A 22,838-nucleotide genomic window follows, 5' to 3' on the forward strand; every position below is an offset into this window, starting at 1 on the left:
CGTTAGGCCGTGGTGTGAGGGGGATGAGAGGGGAAGGGCGTTAGGCCATGGTGTGAGGGGGGACGTGAGGGGAAGGGCGTTAGGCCATGGGGTGAGGAGGGACGCAAGGGGAAGGGTAATAGGCCATGGTGTGAAGGGGGGATGTGAGGGGAAGGGCATTAGGCCATGGTGTGAAGGGGGGACGTGAGGGGAAGGGTGTTAGGCCATGGTGTGAAGGGGGGATGTGAGGGGAAGGGCATGAGGCCTAATGCCCTTCCCCTCTCATCCCCCTCACACCATGGCCTGACGCCCTTCCCCTCACATCACCCGCTTGCATCATGGCCTAACACTCTTCCCCTCACATCGCCCATTACATCATGGCCAATGCCTGTCCCCTGATCTATTACAGGATCTGGAGTTTTTTTGCCTGGCATCCAGAGAGGTAGGGGTGGCCATAGATAGATAGATATGACTGGGGATGGATAAATGAAAGGTTGGATAGATAGATGGAGTGCTGTGTACACCGATACATAGAGGGGTGTTTATGGCGATGGGTGGATAGAAGGGTGATATGAGGATAGAGAAAAATGTGTACAGAGATGGATGAATAGATAGAAGAGTATATATGGAGACAGATGGATGGATAGATAGAGGTTGGTTTTAGGAGCTGCCTTAATATTTATACACTAACATCACTCTGGCCTTGGGGATGAAAATGCTTATCTGTTCTCAGGGCCCCTGTGCAGTGCTTTGGGGAGAAAAAGCAACATATAATTCCCTTGGTAGCTCTCTTCCAACTCACGCTCCAAGCCTACCCTAGCACCAATCCATTTTTATTCCTCTACACGACAGTGCCTTCCTTTTAATTTTGCAGTTGCACACCTAGCCCCACCCAGCAGGTGAGGAGAGAATGACTCAAACCACCGTAAAAGTTAAATCTTTCTATTTTATTTCAAGAAAGGACAAGGAAAGAATTTTTTTCTTTTAAACTCGTACTTTTTTTTGTCCATTTGTTTTGTTTTTTGTTTTTATATGAAAAAAAAAGGGGGACAAAGGAACACATTCATCTCAGACGTTGAAAATTTCAAGGCACCTAAAGGAAAGAGGCCAAAGGGCGCGCAATGAGTGCACTTTGGTTTCTCGGAAAAGAACCCTTATTTTGGTGGCGAGGAGATGGGATAACCAGGCTGGCCTCCATCCGCGCCTGGCTCAGCAGATGCACGGAAGAAGAAAAGGGATGGACGAGTGGGGGGATTGTGGTCCCGCTGATGTGCAGATACAGAATTTGAACATAATGCTGAACTGATTCTGTTTGATGGTGCTGTTTGAGGTCCGATGGATCCCTTGCAGTTTGCAAGGGACTGAACTGAGTCTGTCTGATGATGCTATGCGAGGTCCAGTTTGCAACGAGCTGACCTGAATCTTTTAACGATGCTACGTAAGGGGTTGACTTCCTTTGCAGCTGTGTTGAGCTGTTGAATGTCCGTTGGCTGCGTGCCAGTCCAATTCTGATCTGGATTATGTGGGGGAATGGAAAGCTAGCTGCTTCTTGGGGTGACTGGTTTGCACGTCAATTGACAGCCATGAAGATGACAGCTACAATACTAGCCATGCTCCTCGCTCTATGCAATACTTTCCCTGTCTATTCACTACCCCAAAACTTGGTTAAGGCAGACTTATGGTTGCCTGCTGCTGTCATGTGCCCTTCCAGAATATGCAAAGTGGCTAAACTTACATTAAGAACATGCAAATTTAAACTTCCCAAACCCAGGAAATGTGTGTGGAGAAAGAGGGAGGGATGAGTGAATGGCTAGATCAATAGAAAGATGTGTATGCAGATAGGTAGATGGATAAAAGGGTGTGTGGGGGCTGGATAGATAGAGAAGGGTGTGTGTGGGGATGGATAGAAGATAGAGGGGAGTGTTTGGGGATGGATAGAGGTGTATTAATGTATACCTCACTCCCACCACCCAACCTTAACTCTGCCCTCTTTACCTCACTCTCACTTTGTTACTTTAACCAACTGCTTGGAGTTTACAGCTCCAAAAGTTCTAGTCCTGTCATAGCTTTTCTTGCAACAACCAGTGAAAATAAGCTTTTGAAGGCTTAGAATGGTAGGGGGAGAGGGTGCTGTTTAGATAGTGCCCCCAGCTGCAAGAGTAGCATTATGCAGAGGCTACAGTGTATTGTAAATTCTGAAATGGATACTGGTGTATTTAAACACAGGCCAGATAGGAGCTGGAACTCCTAGGCCTCTTTAGATACATTTGTTTCTGCCTTGCATTCCCCAGCCTCAAAGACAATCCTGTTCTTTCTTTACTAGTCATGTATAAAAATTCATCCAGGCCTCCCTGGAATTGTAACTGCGGTGCTAAAAAGCCAGATGCCCTGCCAACCATGTTCTGATGCCACTGGTTTTGATACCAGCCCCCATCCAGACTACAGCACAGCCAGGAGCAAAGCTTGTAGAACTTACTTAGGTAAAGCTGCCCTTGAAGTCAAAATGAAATGAGCCCCATTTCTTGTCTCCCTGAATGTCACACAAAGTGCTACCTAATTAGAATGGGTAATATTTACATTCTCACTTTGCACTGGTGGAAATGAGAGCACAAGAGTCAAGTCAACAAAGAACCAAGCCAGTATCTGATGATCTCATAACAACAATCTTAAGGAACAAAAATCAATGTCTCCTCTACTCTAAGTTTCTGTCCATCAAACTGAGGATGAGAAGGGGATTAACATTCCTTGACAAGGAAAGAAATTGTTTGTAAAAGCTGCATCACTGATTGCGAGCATAAAGGCCCTGATTCTGATCAGCGTTACACCAGTGTAAATCAGGAGTAATTCCCAATGCAGTCAGCGAGTCCCACCAGTGTCAAACTGGGAGTTATGTCAGTTTCAAGTTGGGAGTCACACCATTTCAAGATGAGAGTCACACTGGTGTCAAATTCTGGGATTCACACCAGTTTCAAACTGGGGGTTACACTGTTGTCAAACTGATGGCACCCAGATCAGGGACAAGGATATTTATATTAACTCGTCTAATATGACCATCAAAACAGGGCTTGTGGTGCTTGCTTGAATTAAGTAGTTCAAAGGGTGACTCTCACCCTAAAGCCTTGTTTTTAAAACATCAGGTCTGATGATTTGAACCTTTGAAAGATTCAAAGAGGGATTGGACGTTTGGATAACAAGAATATCCAGAGTTAGAATAGTTAATGCCAACAAAATGAGCATTAGAAGGGATATTAAAACTCATGCTTCAGGGCTTAAACTGATCTCTATTAGGGATTGTAGAGGGTAGATTATCCCACATCTGCCTACTGCAAGGATACTTCTGAAGAATCTGGCCAGGATACTGGGCTACATGGCCCACAGGTCTGATTTAGTCTTTTGATTCCTATGTTCGGGATGTATTTTAAACTGTTTGGGAACACTGTGTCACAAACAGATGAAATGAGATCGATCCAGAGTGCTGGCCTTCAATCTCATTTTGATGACTGAGGTGAAAATGGGCCACCATTCCACCAGATTGTCTTTGCTTTGAAGGTCAAAGAGCAGGGACAACTCTGTTCCCACAACTTATTAAAAATAACGATACTTTGCACTTCTGTAGCACTTTCCAGCAAGAAGCAATTTACAAGCATTAGATAATTTAGTCTCACAATCCCTGTTTTACTCTTGGGGGAAACTGAGGCACACAGAGGGTTTGTGGCTTGCCCAATGTCATGGAGTGAGTCAACAACAGAGCTGGGAGTAGAACCCAGGAGTCCTGTGTCACAGCCCATTTGCTCTAACCACTAAATCTCACTCACTTTCCAGAACTAGTAATAGAACCCAGGAGTCTTGATTCCCAGTCCCATCCCCCCAACCCTAATCAATAGATCATGCCCAGATACCTGCCGCAGAAAGAATAAAGTAGCTAAGCTTATTCTAAGGGAGGAGAAAAGCTTTAGGGAGGGACCTCTATTAAGAAAACACCTAAGTGACCTATGAGCCCAAGTCCCATTTGTAAAAGTGACTTAGGGCCAGATTTACCAAGGTATTTAGGCACCTAGAGATGCAGGTAGATGCCTAGTGAGAATTTTAAAAGCTTCTAAGCAGGTTAGGCACCTAACTCCCAGTGAAAGGCAATGGGATTTAGGCACCTAGCTCATTTAGGCACATTTAAAAATCCTGGTAGGCACCCATCTGCATCTTTAGGTGCTTAAATACTAGAGCTGGCCAAAAAATGGAATTTCCATTCTGTGAACAATTCAAAAATATTTTGTTTTGATAAGGTCAAAATGTCTTGTTTAGACTTTTATACAATCTGATACTAGAATATAAAAATGCAGCATCAAAACCAAGCCTTTCACCCTTTTTGAAGCAAAGCATTTTGGATAATTTCCTACAAAAATGCTGATGAAATCCAGCAAAAAGTTCTGATTTAATCCAGTCAGCATTTTCTGACGGAAAACTGGTTTGTATGGAAAATTTTTGATCAGGTTTGCTAAATACCTTTGGAGCTTAAATCCTATTGTCTTTCAGTGAGATTTAGGCTCCATATTGCCTACGTCACTTTTAAATATAGCTATTTGGCTCCTAAGTCACTTAGGCACATTTGAAAATTTTACCCCATCTCTCTCTAAACTCCCAAGGATGAGGGAGGGATGAGATAAATTGCTCCAGATTCTCGGATTGCAAAAAACAGGCCCTGCAAAAATGGAAGGGAACAAGAAGAAAATTTAAGAAGCCAGTGGAGAATTCAGGCCAAACGATTATGTGCTATTCAAAGAACGGTGACTGCTGTTACTCAAAGTAAAAGCCCTAGGCAGCTATCAAGCTGAATGGCATAAGTGAGTTAAACAGATAGCGCAATGTGTGTGTTGGGGGAGTGATGTCTAGTAGTGAGGATAGATTGTAAGGTACAGAGACCGTCTGGGATGAGACTGCTTCCTCGGAGAATTTTTGTGCTTGTCTTTAGGCTCAAGATTCCACCTGGATCAAATATTGATGGTGGAAGCTACAGGGCTCGACTTTCGTTCGTTCATACTAGTGCAAAGCGAGCGTGAAATGTTCTGGTTGGTCTCATGCCTGCTTTGCCCTTGGCATTTGCAGGATTGGGCCCCTGCAGGGTGACCAGATAGCAAGTGTGAAAAATCAAGACCGGGGTGGGCGGTAATAAGTGCCTATATAAGACAAAGCCCCGAATATTGACACTGTCCCTATAAAATTGGGACATCTGGTCACCCTAGGCAGAAGGAGCCAATCCTTGGCAAACATAAAAAAAATCCATATTTGGTGTCACCTTTAAGTGGCTTAGTTTCAGCTAATGAGTTTAGCAGCTGAATTTTTTGGCAACAAATAAATAAATAAATAAAGGAAAACCATTTGCATTTTAAAACACTTTTTTACCCGTTTAAATGGCTCTGTCTTAAATTATGGCAGCTTTGCAAGCTGAGCTGTAAATTGTTACTGTAAACTCCAGGTGCGCGGAGGGGAAAGACATAAGCCAAACATGCTCGAATCACCTGAATTAATGAGTGCCAGGCTTGCATTGTGCTAGACGTGTCCTCTTGGAGCGCCAGTTCAAATTAGCTCCGTTTGTTAAGTGCTGTGTGTAGAGTTAAACACTTAATAAAATTACACTTCGTGGGAGGTGGAATGCCGGAACTGAGGGCTGGATCCTTTCATGCAGTGTTAATCATATAAATATAAGCACTGCTGTATGCCTTTCTTTTGTCGTCTTTTACCTTGCCATGGTTGTGAATGGAAAGAAAGAGCAATAAGACTTTTCCCACTTTAAAATGACTCTCTTTTGAACTTTGTGAATAAATATCCCTCCACCCTATCCCTTGGTTGTTCTGGCAAGTGGCTAATTAGCTGCATACATTTGCATCGGGACAGACCAGTGGCATAATCAGCTGGGGAAGCTGTATTTTCCAAGGAACATCAGAGCCAAGCTTTGCTGGAATTGCAGTTGCAGTTTGCAAGGGGTGAAGTGTAAAAGCAGATTTGGGCACAAGGGCAGATCTGGGGGTTTGTCTGTAATGCAGGTTGCACTCCTGGATTCTCATGACTGCCAGCTCTTATTTAAAAAAAGTCTCCATCTCTCCTGGTTATAGAGAACGTGACATGTGGAAGACAAATAAAAGGAACCCCACCTTTTTTTTTTTTTTTAAACCTGATTTTTGAATGCTTGCATTTGGACAGACAGTGTGGTCTTATGAATCCCACTGCACTGGGATTCAGGAGACCAGGCGTCTATTCCTTGGTCTGCCACTGGCCTGCTGCTTGACCTTAGGCAAGTCACTTCCCCCCTCTGTACCTCAGTTTCCCACCTCTAAAATGAGGATAATGCTATTTATTCTTTGTAAAGTCCTTTGAGATCTACTGATGAAAAGGGTTATATAAATGCTAGGGATTGTTACTAACTCAGATTAAAATCACCATACTCTCTATTGCTCTGTCTGTATCTGGGTTTCTTATTTTACACTTAGATTGTAAGCTCTTTGAAGCAGGGACTTGTGTCTTTTTCTGTGTTTGTACAGCTCCTGGCACACTGGGGTCCTGGTCCATGAATGGGGCTCCGATAATACAAATAATAAATAGTAATAATTGTTGCCACTCTGGTTGTAGATGAGATGAGATTAGGACAATTTTGATTATAAGCAAGATTTAAGACCTGGTCTTCAGACAAATCAGTGCAAACGTCTGTGGAGATGTCCTTATATCAGTTTAAACTGGGCTCATATTGATTTAGATTGTGTTGATAAATGTAGAGCTTGGCTCTCCACAGAAGTTGTACCGATTTAGCTAAAGATGTTAAGGTTAAACCGATATAGTTAAATGATTGCGACTGTGTGTGGACTGTACTCCATTGGTTTGATGCCAGAAGGGGCAATTAGATCATCTAGTCTGACCTCCTGCATAACACAGGCCATAACATTTCACCCAGTTCCCTCTGTACTGAGCCCAGTAACTTGCCGTTTGGCTAAAGCATCTTCCAGCAAGCCAGTCAGTCTGAATTTGGAGACACCAAGAGATGGAGAATTCACCCCATCCCCTGGGAGTTTGTTCCAGTGGTTAATCACTTGCACTGTGAAAGATTGGTGTCTTATTTCTAATTGGAATGTGTCTGACTTTAACTTCCAGCCACTGGGTCTTGTTCTGCCCTCCTTTGCTAGATTAAAGAGCCCTTTAGGACCTGCGATTTTCTCCCCATGAATGTATCTGCTTACTAGTAATCAAGTCACCTCTTGATCTTTTTGAGAAGCTAAACAGTTTGAGCTTATGAAGTCTCTCACTGGCAGGCATTTTTTTCAGTCCTTGGACCATTTTTGTGGGTCTTCTCTGCACCCTCTCCAATTTTTTAATATCCCTTTTAAAATATGGCCTTCTGAACTGGACACAGTACTCCAGTATCATTCTCGCCAACGCCATATACAGGATTGATATAAACCAGGTTCAGATTGAAGTAAGAATATCCACTCTTAGGCTATAATGGTGCAACCTTCCCATATACACAATGCTGTACAAGCACAAGTCAAACCAATATAAACCAGTTTCAAACTGATATAAGTGTGTTCACACAGTTTGCTCCAGTTTAACTAAACCATTTTCGATATGTGACCCAAAGTGGCTTGTTTCTAGGAAGGCAATGTGTTCTAATGGATGTCGTAAAGGATTAGGATTCAGGACGCCTGGTTCTATTCCCACCTCTTCCACTGACCTGCTATGTGACCTTGGGCAAATCACTTCCCCTCTCTCTGCCTCTGTTTCCCCTCCCACTCTTTGTCTATTTAGATGTAAGCTCTTTGGGGCAGGAGCTGTCTTTCATTATGTATCTATGTATTGCACAGGATGTGGCCTTGATCTTGGTCAGGGCTCTCCACTAGTTTTTACTTTAACCTACTAATGTGTGTTAAAACTACAGACTGCTTTGTCTTCACTAGGATATTAACTCATGTTAGCTAACACACCTTTTTTCCTAATGAAAATGCACCCATTGGGGCTTGTCTAGCATGTGCTCGAGTGCTTTGGTGAATTGGGTCTAAATGCAGGACACATTGCCCTGCGGCCAACTGTCGTCCTTTATGCCTATGCAAAATGGGTGTGAAATGCCACCTAAATCAGAACAGCAGATCACTTTGCACTGGGATAGTGACAAAACAAGACACAGGACAATGCAGAATCAAATCTTTTAGCCACTTCCCTTACTTGGAATTATTCTCCCCCCCCCCCCCGGAACTGAAAGACAGGGGAGTTTTATTCTGTATCCTTGGGGGTTATCAGGTCTAGAATTTGTTTAGTTTTAGCATTTGTTGTTTTGTCATAAGCAGGTAAAAGTGTTTTATGTGCGCTTGTTTTAGCTATTAAAGGATGAAAGCCACTGGGAGAGCCATCAGCAAGGAGGCAGCGCCTTTTACAGATATTGCTAATGGGATATTTATTGCCGGCTTTCCAATCAGCCAAATAATTGTATTTATTCCTATTCTCCAGAATCAAGGATTTGCAACTTTGTGTGTGTGTGTGTATGTATGAAATAATAACAGATTATTAAACAACCAATTTGTAAGCCCCTAGAGGATAATAGGGTACTAAGTAACAGGCAACATGGATTTGTCAAGAACATATCATGCCAAACCAACCTAATTTCCTTCTTTCACTGGATTACTGGCCTAGTGGATGGGGGAAAGTGGTAGACATAGATCTTAATATTAGGCTTTTGATACGGTCCCACAGGACACTCTCATAAGAAAACTAGGGAAATGTGGTCTAGATGAAATTACTTTAAGGTGGGTGCACAACTTGCTGAAGAACTGAATTCAAAAAGTAATTCAACGGTACGCCATCAAACTGGGAGGGTTTATCTAGTGGGGTCCTGCAGGGTCTGTCCTGGATCTGGTACTATTCAATATGTTCATTAATGACTTGGATAACAGAGTGGAGAATATGCTTATGAAATTTTTGGATGACACCAAGCTGGGAGGGGTTGAAAACCCTTTATGACTTTGACAAATTGGAGAACTGGTCTAAACCACTCAGATGAAATTCACAAAAGACAAGTGCAAAGTACTACATTTAGGAGGGAAAAATGAAATGCACAACTACAAAATGGGGCAGAACCGTCTAGGTGGTAGTTCTGTCAAAAAGGACCTGGAAATTATAGGGGATCACAAACTGAATATGAATCCACTATGTGATGCAGTTGCAGAAAAGGTTAATATCGTTGTGTCATAGGTAAGACATTGGAGGTAAGTGTTGCACTCTCCTTAGCACTGGTGAGACCTCAGCTGGAGATCTGTGTCCAGTTCTGGGCGCCAAACTTTAGGAAGATGTGGACAAACTGGATAGAGTCCAGAGGAGAGCTACAAAAGTGATAAAAGATTTAGTAAACCTGACCTATGAAGAAAAAAAACTGGGCATGTTTAGTCTTGAGAAACAAGTCTGAGGGGGGACCTGATAATAGTCTTCCAATATGTAAAGGGCTGTTATAAAGAGGACGGGGATCAATTGTTCTCCATGTCCACTGAAGGTAGGACAAGAAATCATGGGCTTAATCTGCTGCAAGGGAGATTTGGATTAGATATTAGGAAAAACTTTCTAAGAAGAAGAGTAGTTAAGCACTGGAACAGGCTTCCAAGGGAGGTTGTGGAATCCCCATCATTGGAGATTTTTCAGAACGGGTTGGACAAACACCTGTCTTAGATGGTCCTGCCTCAGCACTGGGGGATGGACTAGCTGACCTTGCAATGTCCCTTCCAGCCCTACATTGCTATGATTCTATGGAAGAGAGACAGACACACCTCTCTCTCTCTCTCTCTCTCTCTGTGTGTGTGTGTGTGTGTGTGTGTGTGTGTGTGTGTGTGTGTGTGTGAGTGTGAGAGAGAGAGAGAGTGGCTCTGTATGTGTGTTTTCTCTGTGTGCATGTACTGTGTGTGTGTGGCAGAGGCAAGTGAATTTTCATGCCTAGGCTGGTACAGCCCCTTCACTGATTCCCCTGGGCCTCTTTCAGCGACTTCAGATCCCGTGTCCAGTCTGTGATGACCTTACGAGCCTCTGAGATCTGGCGCTTCGGCTGCTAGTGACAAAGGCCCACGTGCCGTAGTTAGCACCAGGGCATCGCCATGCACCTTCCACAAACCCTGCTTTGAGATACAGCTTCACAGGAGCACAGTGGCACTGCAGCGGATTCCTTATAACTGTGTCCCAGCCCAGGGCTAGGCCTATGCACCTGAGGGAGTGGAGTCTAGTGGTTAGAGCGGGGGACATTGAGAATTAGGATGCCTGGATTCTATCCCCAGCTCTGCTGGAGTGTAGTACTGTGTCCTTGCACTTGACCTCTCTCTGCACAAGGCTGGGTGTCACACACATTTCCTAAAACATTCAGGCCCAAACCCATGGAATTGCACCCAATAGCTCCTGTCCTGATTTCAGACCTGGGTGTAATTTTAAAACCTTTGAATGTTAATAAAAGGAGAAGAGAGTTAAAAGTCAAGGCTGGGTTTTCCAAGGAAGATAGATGAGGGTTAATTGGGGCTGCTTATATATCTTTGTGACTTCCTGAGCAAACCTGCCTGGTCCTCCTCTTAAAAAGAAAGTAACATTGTGGCTTTGATTCAAGCAATTCTAACCATCTCGGCAGGATTCTCCCAAACCAGCGGTGACCCAGACTGGGTTTTTCCTAGCACCATGGGCCCCCTGTGCATTCCTGCCTCCCAACACCTGGCCCAAAAGGCAGAATCTTCCACCAAAGCCTATTGTGCTGGAATCTGAATCAAAATCCACTTCTTCCCCCAAATATATGTGACCCAATAGAACCTGAGATATATTTGGACATCAGCATCCCGCATCTTTTCCCCTGGAAGCCATCACCCGAGCTGTCTGGAAGAAAATGATGATGAGGAAGTTTGTGTGTGTGCGTGTGTGTGTATATATATATATATGTGTGTGTGCATATATATATATATATATATATATTTTTTGCTATGGACAAAGCTATGAATTGAATTAGATAATGTTTCTAGTTGAAATGTCTGGAGTTAACCAAGGGGTCCAATTCAATTGTCCGTGCCCATGAACTATGCTGCAACATGGAATATTTTCCCATTTCCCCCCCAGCTTTGGGAGAAGGGGAAAATCCAAATCCGTTCGCTCTTTAACGAAACAGTCGATGAAGGCGGCGTAAAAAGTAAAACCAAGAAACCAGTTATGGGAATAAAAACAGGAAAGGGTTGGAAGTAGATCCCATTAAAATGAGCGAAAAATCCTCCTCCTCTCCTATCTGAAGCAGGGATGGCTGAACCATCAACTGTCAGCAGTCAGGAATGACAGTTGTGTGTTGAATTTTTTTTTCTTTTATAACCTAACTCCTGAAAAAGAAAATAGATTTACAGGAGAGGAAAGATATGAACAGGTAGCTTTTTCGCCTCGATCCATGACAATCCATGAGCATGTGTTGTTTGTTTGAAATCTGGAATATTAAATATAAATTATGTCTTTTTTTTTTTTTTAATTTTTAACCACTGCTTGTTTTTCTACAAAACAGTTTTTCCCTCCCTTCTCCCCAACGCCTGCCACTCAAGCCATTTCTGTTAGGGAAAATAGTTTCTCCTCAAATTGTAAGCCACCAGGTGGCAGCGGCATAGGGCGGTGTGAGGGTTGAGAGGGAGCGATGGTTCTCCATCATGTATAGGTGTAATCTATGTCTGGGATGCCGCCTTCTCTATATCCACGGGTTGTGCCGTAACCGATGGTATGGGTGCTTTTGTATAAGCTGGTGCCGTTGGATGGGAATATCGTGTGGATTACGTATTCCTCCTTGGCTCGGTGTGGGTTGATGGGAAGCATCTGCAGCCCAGGACCTCGGATCTCCAGGATGGAGTTGTCCTTCTTGGTACCCGATTCGACGTAGTCGTCTTTCTTCCGGCTGCCCCTGCTGTAGGCCCTCTCCCGCGTCAGCAGCTCGCCCGTCCGGTGGACATACCAGCAAATGGCTGCCAAGACCAAGAAGAGGAAGACTAAGGCCACCGCCCCGCCAATGATCCCTGCCAGAGGCAGCCCAGCCATTGGGTCGACGTTCTGCTCCCGGTTGAGGGTTGTGGTGGGGCTGTAGGTGTCAGCTGTCTCTGCTTTGGCGCACACCGGCGTTTCATCTGCCACATAGGTGCTGCCTGTCTCCATGGTGACCATGCAGATGATGTAAGTGGACTTGGGCTCCAGGGCCGTTAGCAAGTACTCAGTCTTGTCCCCTTGCACCAGGGTCTCGGTGATGGAGCCTACCGCTGGGCTGTGACCCAGACGCAGCCAGCTGAGCCGGAAGGAAGCTGCAGGCAGCATGGCCTTCCAGCTAATCTGGATGCTGTCGGCTGTCAGTGGCTTGACATTGAGAACCAAGGCCTTAGTGCCGGTCCCTGTGGCCATGGGGTAGTCAATATTGGAGTCTGGCAGGCGGATCCCAGGTCGCTTGGCCTTGAGGGTGAAGAGGGAGCCCTGAGGTGTGGTGACGGCTGCGTGGCTGGTGGTAGTCTTGGCCGCCACTGCGTTGCCCTGTGCACCTGCCTCAAAGCACTCATCCATCTCGTTGGTGATGTCCTTGATGGCCATGCCTCTCACTTTATCCGGCCCTTGACACATCAGCCCCCTCACGTTGACCACTGAGGCCCGGGCCTTGACCCAGTCCCTCAGCCACATGAGGTTGCAACCACAGAACCAAGGGTTGTTCCTGAGCAGCAGCTGGGTCAGGCTCTCCAGGTCATCAAACAGGCCCTTGGGCAGAGTGGTGAGGTTGTTATTGGACAAGTCCAGCCTCTCGAGCTCCTTCATTTTGGAGAGGGTGTTGTAGGGGATGTGGCTGATGGCGTTATCCTGGAGGTACAGCTTCTGCAGGTGGGAGCTGGGCAGATTGAGTGGAGGGGCAGCCAGAGAGTTGCGGACCAGGGACAGCTCGCTGAGGTTCTGAAGCCGACTGAAGGTGTCGTCGGCAATGCGCTGGTTGGCCAACAGGTTCCCATCCAGCACCAGCCGCCGCAGGCTGTTCAGCCCTTTGAAGGCATGCAGCGGGATGGTGGAGATGCGGTTGTCATCCAGCCGCAGCTCCTCCAAGGTGCGAGGCAGGCCAGACGGGATGCTGCTGAGGTGGTTGCGGGACAGGAAGAGCAGCTTGAGGCGGGTGCTGTCGGCAAAGGCGTCGTCCTCAATGCTGACAGTGGAGACGGAGTTGTCGTCCAGGTGGAGCTTCTCCAGCAGGGGGATGCGGGCCAGGGAGTCGCGAGCAATGGTGCGCACGTTGTTGTCCTGGAGGTGCAGCTCCCGCAGCGAGCGTGGCAGGTTGACGGGGAACTCGTCCAGGTCGTTCTCATAGAGATAGATCACCTGGACGTTGAATTTGGACTTGAGGTTGGAGGGGATGCCGGCATTGTTGATCTGGTTGTTCTGTAGGTACAGGGTGGTGGCATCATCAGGGATGTCGGCTGGGATGGAAGTCAGGCCCCGGTCGTTGCAGTAGATGAAGCCGTTGTCACAGCGGCACACCGAGGGGCAGGAGGCGCCACTGGCCATCACCTCACTCAGGAAGGCCACCAGGCCATAGCACAGCAGGAGCCAGTCACGCAGGTCCATGGCTGACGCTGTGGTCATCACCGTGGAGGTCACCGTGGATGCTGTTGTCATTACGCCGGGGGTGGTGGGGAGTGGACCCTGGGTTACACCTTTGGGACCTGTAGAGGGGAGAGAAATGGGAGGAGCCTGAATTATGGAGGTGGAGCTACATGGGGGATTAGAGATGGGGTAGGCCTGCAACATGGGAATGGGGGCTGAGCATTGCGTGTTCTGTCTATCAATCGATCAATTGATCTATCAGGTCAGGCACTGCATAGACTCCCACCAAGATCAGGGCCCCGTTATGCTGGCTCTTCACAGACACACAGCAAAAGGCAGTCCCTGAAGACCTTAGACTCACAGACAAAGAGTCGTGAAGGAAAGAGAGAGGCAGTGACTTGCCCAAGGTCACCCAGCAAGTCAGTGGCAGAGCCAGGAACAGAATCCAAGTATCTGGAGTCCTAGTCCAGTGCCTTGACCAATAGATCACACCACCTCACAACAAAGTCTCAGTCAGCTGATAGGTACATCTATTTTTGATTATTTAAAAATAAAATCACAAAGCTAAAAATCCCAACAAAACTTCTCCATGGTCCATGGTCCAGATGAAATCTGGGTTTGTTTTTTTTTCCTTTTACAACCCAAAAAGCAGATCCCCATGTCAATTACAAAATCCAACACCACTAATGCACCCCCCCACCTCACTTTGCTTCCAGCACTAAATCTTCCCCTGGCATCTGTCAGGCTGCAAAATCTGCTGCAGAAGACGTATAAATCCATGTTAATAAGAGCTTTCTAATGGCAACGCTGACACGCCAGCTTCCAGCTGCCTCAGAGATATAGCCACAACACTGCATACATTAGAAGCAGATAACAGAGACGTGCGCACATTCCCGCTACCTGCATGCATTTGTCTCTCCTTGTCGCTCAGCCACCCACTCGTCCCATCGTTCCTCTCGGTAAAGGGTGTCAGAGAGAAACTAATGCACTGCAGATTTGTGTCTTTCAGGGGATCTGAGATTTACACATTATTAGTGGTGTTACGGTAGCACATAGTTATAGATCCGTCGATCAAATTGATAGTGTTGGCACTGCACAGAGCCCACTGAGATCGGGGTCCCATTGTGCTGGGCGCTGCACAGACACACAGTGAGAGACATCCCCTGCCCCAAAAGTCTTGCAGTCTAAGATCTGCTGTGTACACAGTGTTTGTCTCAGTACAATTATGTGGATTGTGGGATGACTTTTTACTGATGTAGTGATACCGGCATAGCCATTAGTGTGGAGGCATATACACAGGGTGCCTAGCACAATAGGGCCCTGGTCCATGACTGCGGCTCCTAGGCACTGTGATACTGGGAGAGAGAGGAATAGAATCCAGGTGTCTGGACTCTCATCCCCCTGCTTTAACCACTAGACCACACTAGAACCCAGGGATTCAGCACATCCTGCTGCAACCAGTAGACCCCACTCTCCTTCCAGAGCTGGGACTAGAACCATGGTGTCCTGACGCCCAGCCCTGCTGCTCTAACCGCTATAATTTTAACCATGTGTATTATAAGAGTGTTTACGGAGCAGCCAAGATTGGGCCCCCATTGTGCTAGGCACTGTGTACGTATGTACGTACACCCCCCCGCACCACCACCTCCGGGTTGAAAGGCCACAGGACGACCCTGGAATAATTCCTGGTTGAACTAGAGTTAAGCAGAGATGGCTGAATTTCTGAGGCTGTGTAACAACAGCTGCATGTCACCTTGTATGTGTGTGTGGATCCTAGGTAGTTACCACTTTGCACAATACCTACGTTGGCTCAGGATTGTAATAGAGTTGAGATTGTATCTTGCACTGTGGCGTGATGGATAATGGTGGAGTTTATGGAGTCACGGACCAGAGTGCTCCTGCTTCCTGTCTCTATTGCAGACACTCATCTTCCTGCCTTAGCATTCTTCCTGCTGCGTTAGCACCCAGCCTCTGAGTTTCACAACTGCTTGGCAACAGATCTTTGCAGAGGAGAGAGCGTCCGGGCCACAGGGCACTTTGTTGCAAGGCCACCTCCTTTGGCTGCTCTTTTATGTCCTGTTGTTTATATTTCATGGTTTATGTAGCCTATCAAATTAAGTGCAGTAAATCGCTTGGTTTTATGGGTAGGTTTTATTTGCCTGGATCCCTGCGTAGCTGGGAGAGGGATGCAGTGGAGTAGATGGGGACAGAGGATTGCATGGTGGTAAAGCAATGGGAGGGGTGTGCCTAGATTAGAGGTCCCCAAACTGTAGGGTGCACTCCCCTAGAGGTAAGGGAGGCACAAGGTAAATTTTGGGGACCATTGGCCTAGATGATGTCTGCACTGGGGAGGGGAGTAATCCCCATTCCAGGAACACCTCCCATAACTCAGACTCATGGGCACACACCCTGCCCCAGTTTCAATGCCCCTTAACACAGGGGCTTTGCCCTAGGGCCAAAGCTCTGAAGGATTCTTTCTTTTTCTTTCTATTGCAGTTTAGCTCTCCCTCTCTATCCCCATACACACCCCTTTACCTATCCATCCATATCCATGCACAGTCCTCTTTCTCTCGCTATCCCTTCCCAAACACACCTCTCTCACCTATCCATTCATCCGCCTACATCCTATCTATCTATCTATCTATCTATCTATCTATCTATCCCTTCCTTGTGGCTGTGTCTCTGTCCCCCAGCTTGGCTGCGGTGAAAGGCTGTCGGTTTAGAACAGTGCCAGTGAGTTCTACCGCAGGTTATGCTTTACAGGGACTCACCATGGGTCCTTTCACCTCACCTGAGTTAAACCCCGTCCAATGTTATTTTTTTACAAGGCCTTTACATGGAAGATTTGAGCCAGCGAGGTCTCCTGCTGGGCCAGTGCCCATTAAATCACTAGGAACCACTCACTTTGCTTGAGTTCATTATGCATTCGGCTCCTCTATAAATTTTACATTTCTTTTTTTTCTTCCCTGTCTCCTTTTTCCCCGGCTCACTCTTAGTTTTGGCCATTTCCTCCATTATGAGACATAAAATCCTTTATGGCTCAATATCTCTCACTGCCAAATAAGGGTCTCATTTCCCAATCTCTTTTGGCCCCTGCTGCTTCTTTGAAGACAAACTGTGGATATTTTTTCCTATTCCTCCCTTAAAATTGCTTTGAACAATTTTTCTTAACCTCTTGCGAAGGACAGTACATCAGAACTAACCCGCACTGAGCTTTACAACTAGTAATGCAGTGGTTATGGCAATAGCTTTGGACTTGGGAGACCCAGGTTCAATTCCTGCTCTCCCACAGACTTCTTGGGGGACGTGAGGCATATCACTGAACTGCTCTGTGCCTCAGTTTCCCAATCTGTAAAATGTGGATAGCACTGCCCCACCTAATGGAGGGTTGAGAAGATAAATACATTAAAAGATTGTGAAGTACTCAGGTATTATGGTAATAGAGGGCGAGATTGGGTGCCTTACATAAATAGTCTCAATTGCAGCAAATGGGTTGGATGGACCACTGGTCTGACCTAAGGAAGTGGCGGATAGATCGGCCCATTGGTCTGATCTGAGGCAGCAAGGATGGTGCAGGGATACTGTGTTGGATGGGCCCCATCAAAATGAATTTATGTTGATTTCACACTTTTTTTTGTTTCAGAAAGAAACAAAAAAAATTCTGAAAAAATCAAAACAGTCAGTTTTGACATTTTCAACAGGAAACATTTTGATGTCAGCCTCAACATTTATTTTAATTTCATTTTTTAAACTTCAAAAAGGTTTAAAAAGGTTCAGATTCAAAATGGCATGCTTTGATTTTGTCGAAACGAAGTGTTTTGTTCAACCTGAAACAATTTCCCCCCCTGACTTTCCAATTCACCGACAATTTAATTTGTTTTTATTTTTGGTCTGACCCGAAATGATTTTTGTTTTTTACTTTTCAAAACTGCCAATGAACCGAAAAATCCATTGTTCATCCACCTGATGGGACCATAAAAGTTCCTCAAATAGTTAAAGATGCTTTATTAATGCTCTTGCCGTTCAGAGAGTCAAACGGTTTCTTGGGCCTGATCGCAGCTTGCTCTGGTTTTGTGCAAAGAGTTTGCACCATGCAGAATAAATGTAAAGCAGCTGCAAACTGCAAGGGAAGGATGGTGCAGGGGTAAATGTGCAAGCCTGAGATATAGGATACCTGGGTGGGGATTTAGGCTCCTAAGAATGGCACTTAGGCCAGTTCTAAACTTGGAAGACTTTGCCAGTCTAGCTCTCCTTTTGGAATCTTGCTAAATTCAGCAGTTTCTCGTGGCAACGAGTTCAGCCTAACTCTCACCGGCACCACGTACCGAGTTAATAATAGCCCCTAGCTCTTCTACAGCACCTTTCAGCAGTAGAACTCAGAGCACTTTACACAGGAGGTCAAGATCATTATCCCCTTCTTACAAATGGGGAAACTGAAACACGAGGCAGTGAGGTGACTTGTCCAGGGTCACCCAGCAGGCCAGTGGCAGAGCCAGGTATTGAACACAAGTCTCTTGAGTCCGAGTGGAATCCCCTATCCACTAGGCAGCACTGCCTGCCTAGCATCATTAGCCAAAGTCCCATATGGAGGCAGCGTGGACTAGTGACAAGGGCACTAAGGACTGACAGTGCAAGTCAGGAGACCTGGGTGCTAATCTTAACCCCGCTGGGAATAAGGGTCGGGGGTTAACCCAATCACCTCAAGAGGAGGCTGATTTGAACAAAGGGCTGTGAAAATCAGGCCCTTTTAAGGCATCTCAAACTGGGCCAGCAAAATCCCTTTGGAAAACCTTGCATTGGCTGCCAAGAGTTGGGGGTGAAGGCTGATGGAAGTGTAGCCCCATGATCAATGCAGAGTGATGCTTCTGAGTGGCTGAGCTTTACCATGACACACACCAAAATAAACCATTTGAATTCCTGCAGGAGTCTTTAATCTGCCTAATAATTCATACTGCTGCTAAATCCAACCTGCAGCTTGCCAAGCCCTCTTTGCCTGAGGAAATACGTTTAAAAATTAAAATCTGCCCGTGCATCTTGATGTCCCATCAGGCAACGCTCCTGCATTGCTCTGCAGACAGCGTCAGCCAGTCAGGGAGGAGTAATAAACTCCCAAGCCAGCCTGCAGTTGATAGCAGCTGGGGATCTGGCCCCATTGACTTCAGTGGAATGCCGCCGATTTACACCACCTGGGAATCTGGCCCCATTGACTCCAATGGAGCAACACTGATTTACACCAGCTGGGGATCTGCCCCCACTGCATTTAGAACAATCCATTCACTTCCATTGCAAACCCCTTGCCCAAACTTCCAGCCTTGCATATGGCTACTTATTGGTGTGGGGGCCTTAGCATCTTGTGAGATGCTACCTGTTCCTTTGCAGTGGTGGCATTTCTGTTTTGGCCATAGGTTATTTTGAAGCAAGTGGGCTTGGGGGCTGGGAGGAGAATGCTACAAATCAGGCCTTAATCCAGTGGTTCTCAACCTTTTTTCATTTGCGGACCCCTAAAATTTTTCAAATGGAGCTGTGGATCCTTTGGAAATCTTAAACATAGTCTGCGGACCCCAGGTTGAAAACCACTGTTCTATGGTAATGAGAACCTTTCGTGGACCCCTTAGACATTGTCTGCGGACCCCAGGTTGAGAACTGCTGTTAATCCACCTCTTTTCAGGGTGGAGGAATATAAAAATCTGGTGCTTTATTCCATCCCTGAATGCAAGATTCCAACAGTTGTACGCACCGGCCGATGGGAGTTTGAAGGGATCTGTTAGCATTGCTGTGACACTCCAATACTTTAAACTCAGTTTCCCCCAAAGCTCAGCTCCTTGCTCTGCAGTTTATCCCTCTGGGGCCCATCGGCATCCATGCAGACGGCAGAACAGAAGCGACAAGACCTCACTGCCTGTCTTGTGTGTGCCTTTTGCAAAGGCCAAGTCAAGAGAAGGGGGAGAGATGAAGGAGGTGGAGGCGAGTGGGAGGTGGTGCTGGTGAGGATTTCATTGTGGGAAGCAGATGGACTGGGGAGCATGTGTTGGGAGTGTGTGTGCAATGCTGCTAAAAGCCACTCAGATCTCCCGCACCTAACACTGGGGGAATTGTAGTTCCATGTAGTCATACTGCAAGGATTAATTGGGAAGAGTTGGGCGTGGAATCTGAGCTTTTGTCTGTTTGTTTCACTGGCTCTTTAAAAGGAGAAATGTATTTAAATCAGCCCCCATAGAAACACACATACACAGTGCTGCTTACTCCTGGGTTCTGTCCCCAGCTCTAGGAAGGGAGTGGTGACTAGTGGTTAGAGCAGGGGCCTGGCAGTCAGGACACCCAGGTTCCATTCCTAGCGGCATTCCCTTGAGCCCCTACCACCTCTTTTCAGCTCATCTTCCCCAGGCTGTAAAATGGGGGTGATGATTATGACACCCTCATGTGGATGGTTAAACTTCATTGGTTTAATATTTGAAAAGCACTTTCAAATCTTATTTCCTCTCCCCCTACATCCCCAACGACCGAATACTGTTACCCTGAGTGTCATTTGCTCAGGACTTTACACCCCCAACTCAGGAAAAGTGCCATGGATTTAGTTAGTACAGATAGTGAGGATTTGATTTTATCCAGTTGAACAGTGGTCAGAATTTGGGATTTCCATTCTGCAGACATTTCTGACACCTTAAATCGCCGCTGGAGCCCTGGGGGGCGTGGGCCAGGCAGCGTGGAAAGGCTGGCTGGGGGATGCTGACCCCCAGCTCCGCCCCTTCCGCCCGAGGCTCCGCCCCATACCGGTAAGTTTTCAATTTTACTTTCACCCCTGACTGTGACCAGTGCTGGTGTCCACTCTTCAAAAGAGAGTGTGGACAAATTGGAAAAGCTTCTGAAAATTGCAGTAGGAATGATTTGAGGTCTTGAGAATGATTATATATTGTACATAACATAATAGTAAATATGATAAAGTTGAACAAAATATTTTGATAATTTTTTGTTGAAAACATTGATGAAATCAGGACATTCCCGTGAAACATTTTAATTTCATTGAATTGGCTTTTTCTGACAGAAGATTGCTCCATTGGAAAACTTCCGACCAACTCTACACAGTGCCCCTTAACTCCATTCTGGGAGGTTAGGCTCAGAGTTATCTGCTTTGCTAGATTTTAAGGACAGTAAAGGACCACTATTCTAATCTGACCTCCTGCCTAACCAATTGCACATGATCTCTCAGTGGGATTCTGTAGCTAAGAGGGTGAACGTGATCCTTGGGCATTTAACAGGGAAATATCGAGTAGGAGTCTGGAGATAGTGTTACCTCTCTACATGGCATTGATGAGACCATTACTGGGATACCGTGTCCAGTTCTGGTGTTCATATTTCAAAAAGGATGTTGACAAACTGGAAAGGGTTTAGAAAATTGCTATGAGAATGATTCAAGGTCTGGAAAACCTGCCTTAGAGTCAGAGACTTAAGATTCTAATTCTGTTTAGTTTCTCCAAGAGAAGGTTAAGAGGTGATGTGACCACGGTCTAGAAGTACCTCCATGGGGAAAAGATTCAGAGAGCAGAGGGCTCTTCAGTCCATCACACAAAGGCAAGAGACTCAATGGCCATGAGGTGAAGCTAGACAAATTCACACTAGAAATAAGGAGAGGGGGATTAACTATTGGAAGAGCTGACCCAGAGAAAGGGTGGATTCTCCATCACTTAGAGTCTTTGAGTGAGGCTAAAAAAGTCGTACCTTATTTCTGATCTGAATTTGTCTGGTTTCAACTTCCAGCCATTGGATCATGTTAGATCTGTGTCTGCTAGACTGCTGAGCCCAATTTCGGTATCCCATGTAGATACTTAAACTGTGATCAAGTCACCCCTTAACCTTTGGTTTGCTGGAGTCTCTCACTATAAGGCATGTTTTCCAATCCTTGAATTATTATTGCTTTCTCCAATTTATCAACATCCTTCCTGAATTGTGGGCACCAGGATTAGACCGAGGATTCAAGAGCCCTCTGTTCTCAGAAATTTCATCATATAAACTTTCTTATAGGCTGCGATCAAGTCACCACCTAACCTGCTCTTTGATGAGCTAACTAGATTGATTGATCTCCGTAAGTCTCTCACTTTAAGGCAGGTTCTCCAGACGTTGTATCCTTCTTGTGCTTCTTCTCTGGATCCTTTCCAATTTTTCAACCTCCTTTTGAAAGTGTAAACACCAGAATTGGATTTGCCAGACTGGATCAGAGTCAAGGTCCATCTAATCCAGTTTCCTATTTCTCAGAGTGGCTGGTACCAGATGATTCACAGGAAGGGGTCAGAAGCCAGCAGTGGGCTGATGTGGAGTAATCTCCCCCTTCCTCCCCCATGAAGGTCTCATTCTGGTCTCTTGTACTATCATTGTCTCCGTTTTACAGATGGGGAAACTGAGGCACAGACCGAGACCATGACTTGCCCATGGTCGTGAAGGAGGCCAATGGCAGAGCCAGAAATAGAACCCAGGTGTCCTGCATCCCAGTCTAGTGTGCTATCCACTAAATATCACCTCCTTATAAATACCTCCCCCATTTATAGACCTGACACTGAACTGCCACTCCTGTAGGTACTCCTTAAAAGTGCCCCATCCAAATCCAACCCAACATTATCCTCTCTAAATTGCAAGCAGATGGGCTGTTTTATAAATGAGTCGTTCTTTCGTTACCAAGATGCTATCACGGTGCAAAGCAAAGAGTCACCTCAGAGCAGGACAAACTGACTTAGCTGAGATTTTGTCTGATGTTTATCTCTAGGTGTCTTTTTATAGAACTTGTAACATGCCCGCTTCTTAAGGAAAAAAAACAACCCTAGAGTTAATTATTTTGCCAATTTCATGCTGCATGCATTATGCATCGAGCCTTATCTTGGCTGTAATTGCAGACAGGTATGCAAATGCCTTTCAAAAGGGATTGTTAAAAGAAGTTTGCTCAGTTGCATTGTATCCAGTGCTAATAGAAATGAAAATTGCTCCAGTTAATAGAAAATGATACACGTTAGAAGCGGGGTGGGGAAAAGAAAATTCAAATTTGTGTCTGGGGAGGTTAATTATATTGATAGCAACATCTGATATGACAATATTTTTCTAGGGGGAAAATGGTATAATAAGAAGAGGAATAATTTGGAGCTTCCCTTCATTAGGAGATATCCACATTCCATCTCCCATACCGGGAGTCATTTTGATCAGTTTGGTTTTTATCAGGTGTTCGTGGAAACATTTAAATTTAAATACATATGTATGTATAATTAAAAAACGGAAGGAGAAAATGTAAAATG

At 45.7% G+C, this 22,838-nt stretch overlaps 2 protein-coding genes across 3 annotated transcripts in view; one reads left to right on the top strand and one right to left on the bottom strand.

The window, feature by feature from the left end:
• MACROD1 (mono-ADP ribosylhydrolase 1) overlaps nucleotides 1-22,838 on the top strand; it is a 194,753-nt gene that overhangs the window by 32,195 nt on the left and 139,720 nt on the right. The window lies entirely within an intron of this gene.
• FLRT1 (fibronectin leucine rich transmembrane protein 1) lies at nucleotides 11,650-13,635 on the bottom strand. Its single transcript, XM_026650330.1, has one exon. The coding sequence runs from the start codon at nucleotides 13,633-13,635 to the stop codon at nucleotides 11,650-11,652; it is 1,986 nt and encodes a 661-aa protein (XP_026506115.1).

The sequence above is a fragment of the Terrapene carolina genome, unplaced genomic scaffold (assembly GCF_002925995.2).
Source record: "Terrapene carolina triunguis isolate 2854851 unplaced genomic scaffold, T_m_triunguis-2.0 Scaffold89, whole genome shotgun sequence".
Classification (NCBI taxonomy): domain Eukaryota; kingdom Metazoa; phylum Chordata; order Testudines; family Emydidae; genus Terrapene; species Terrapene triunguis.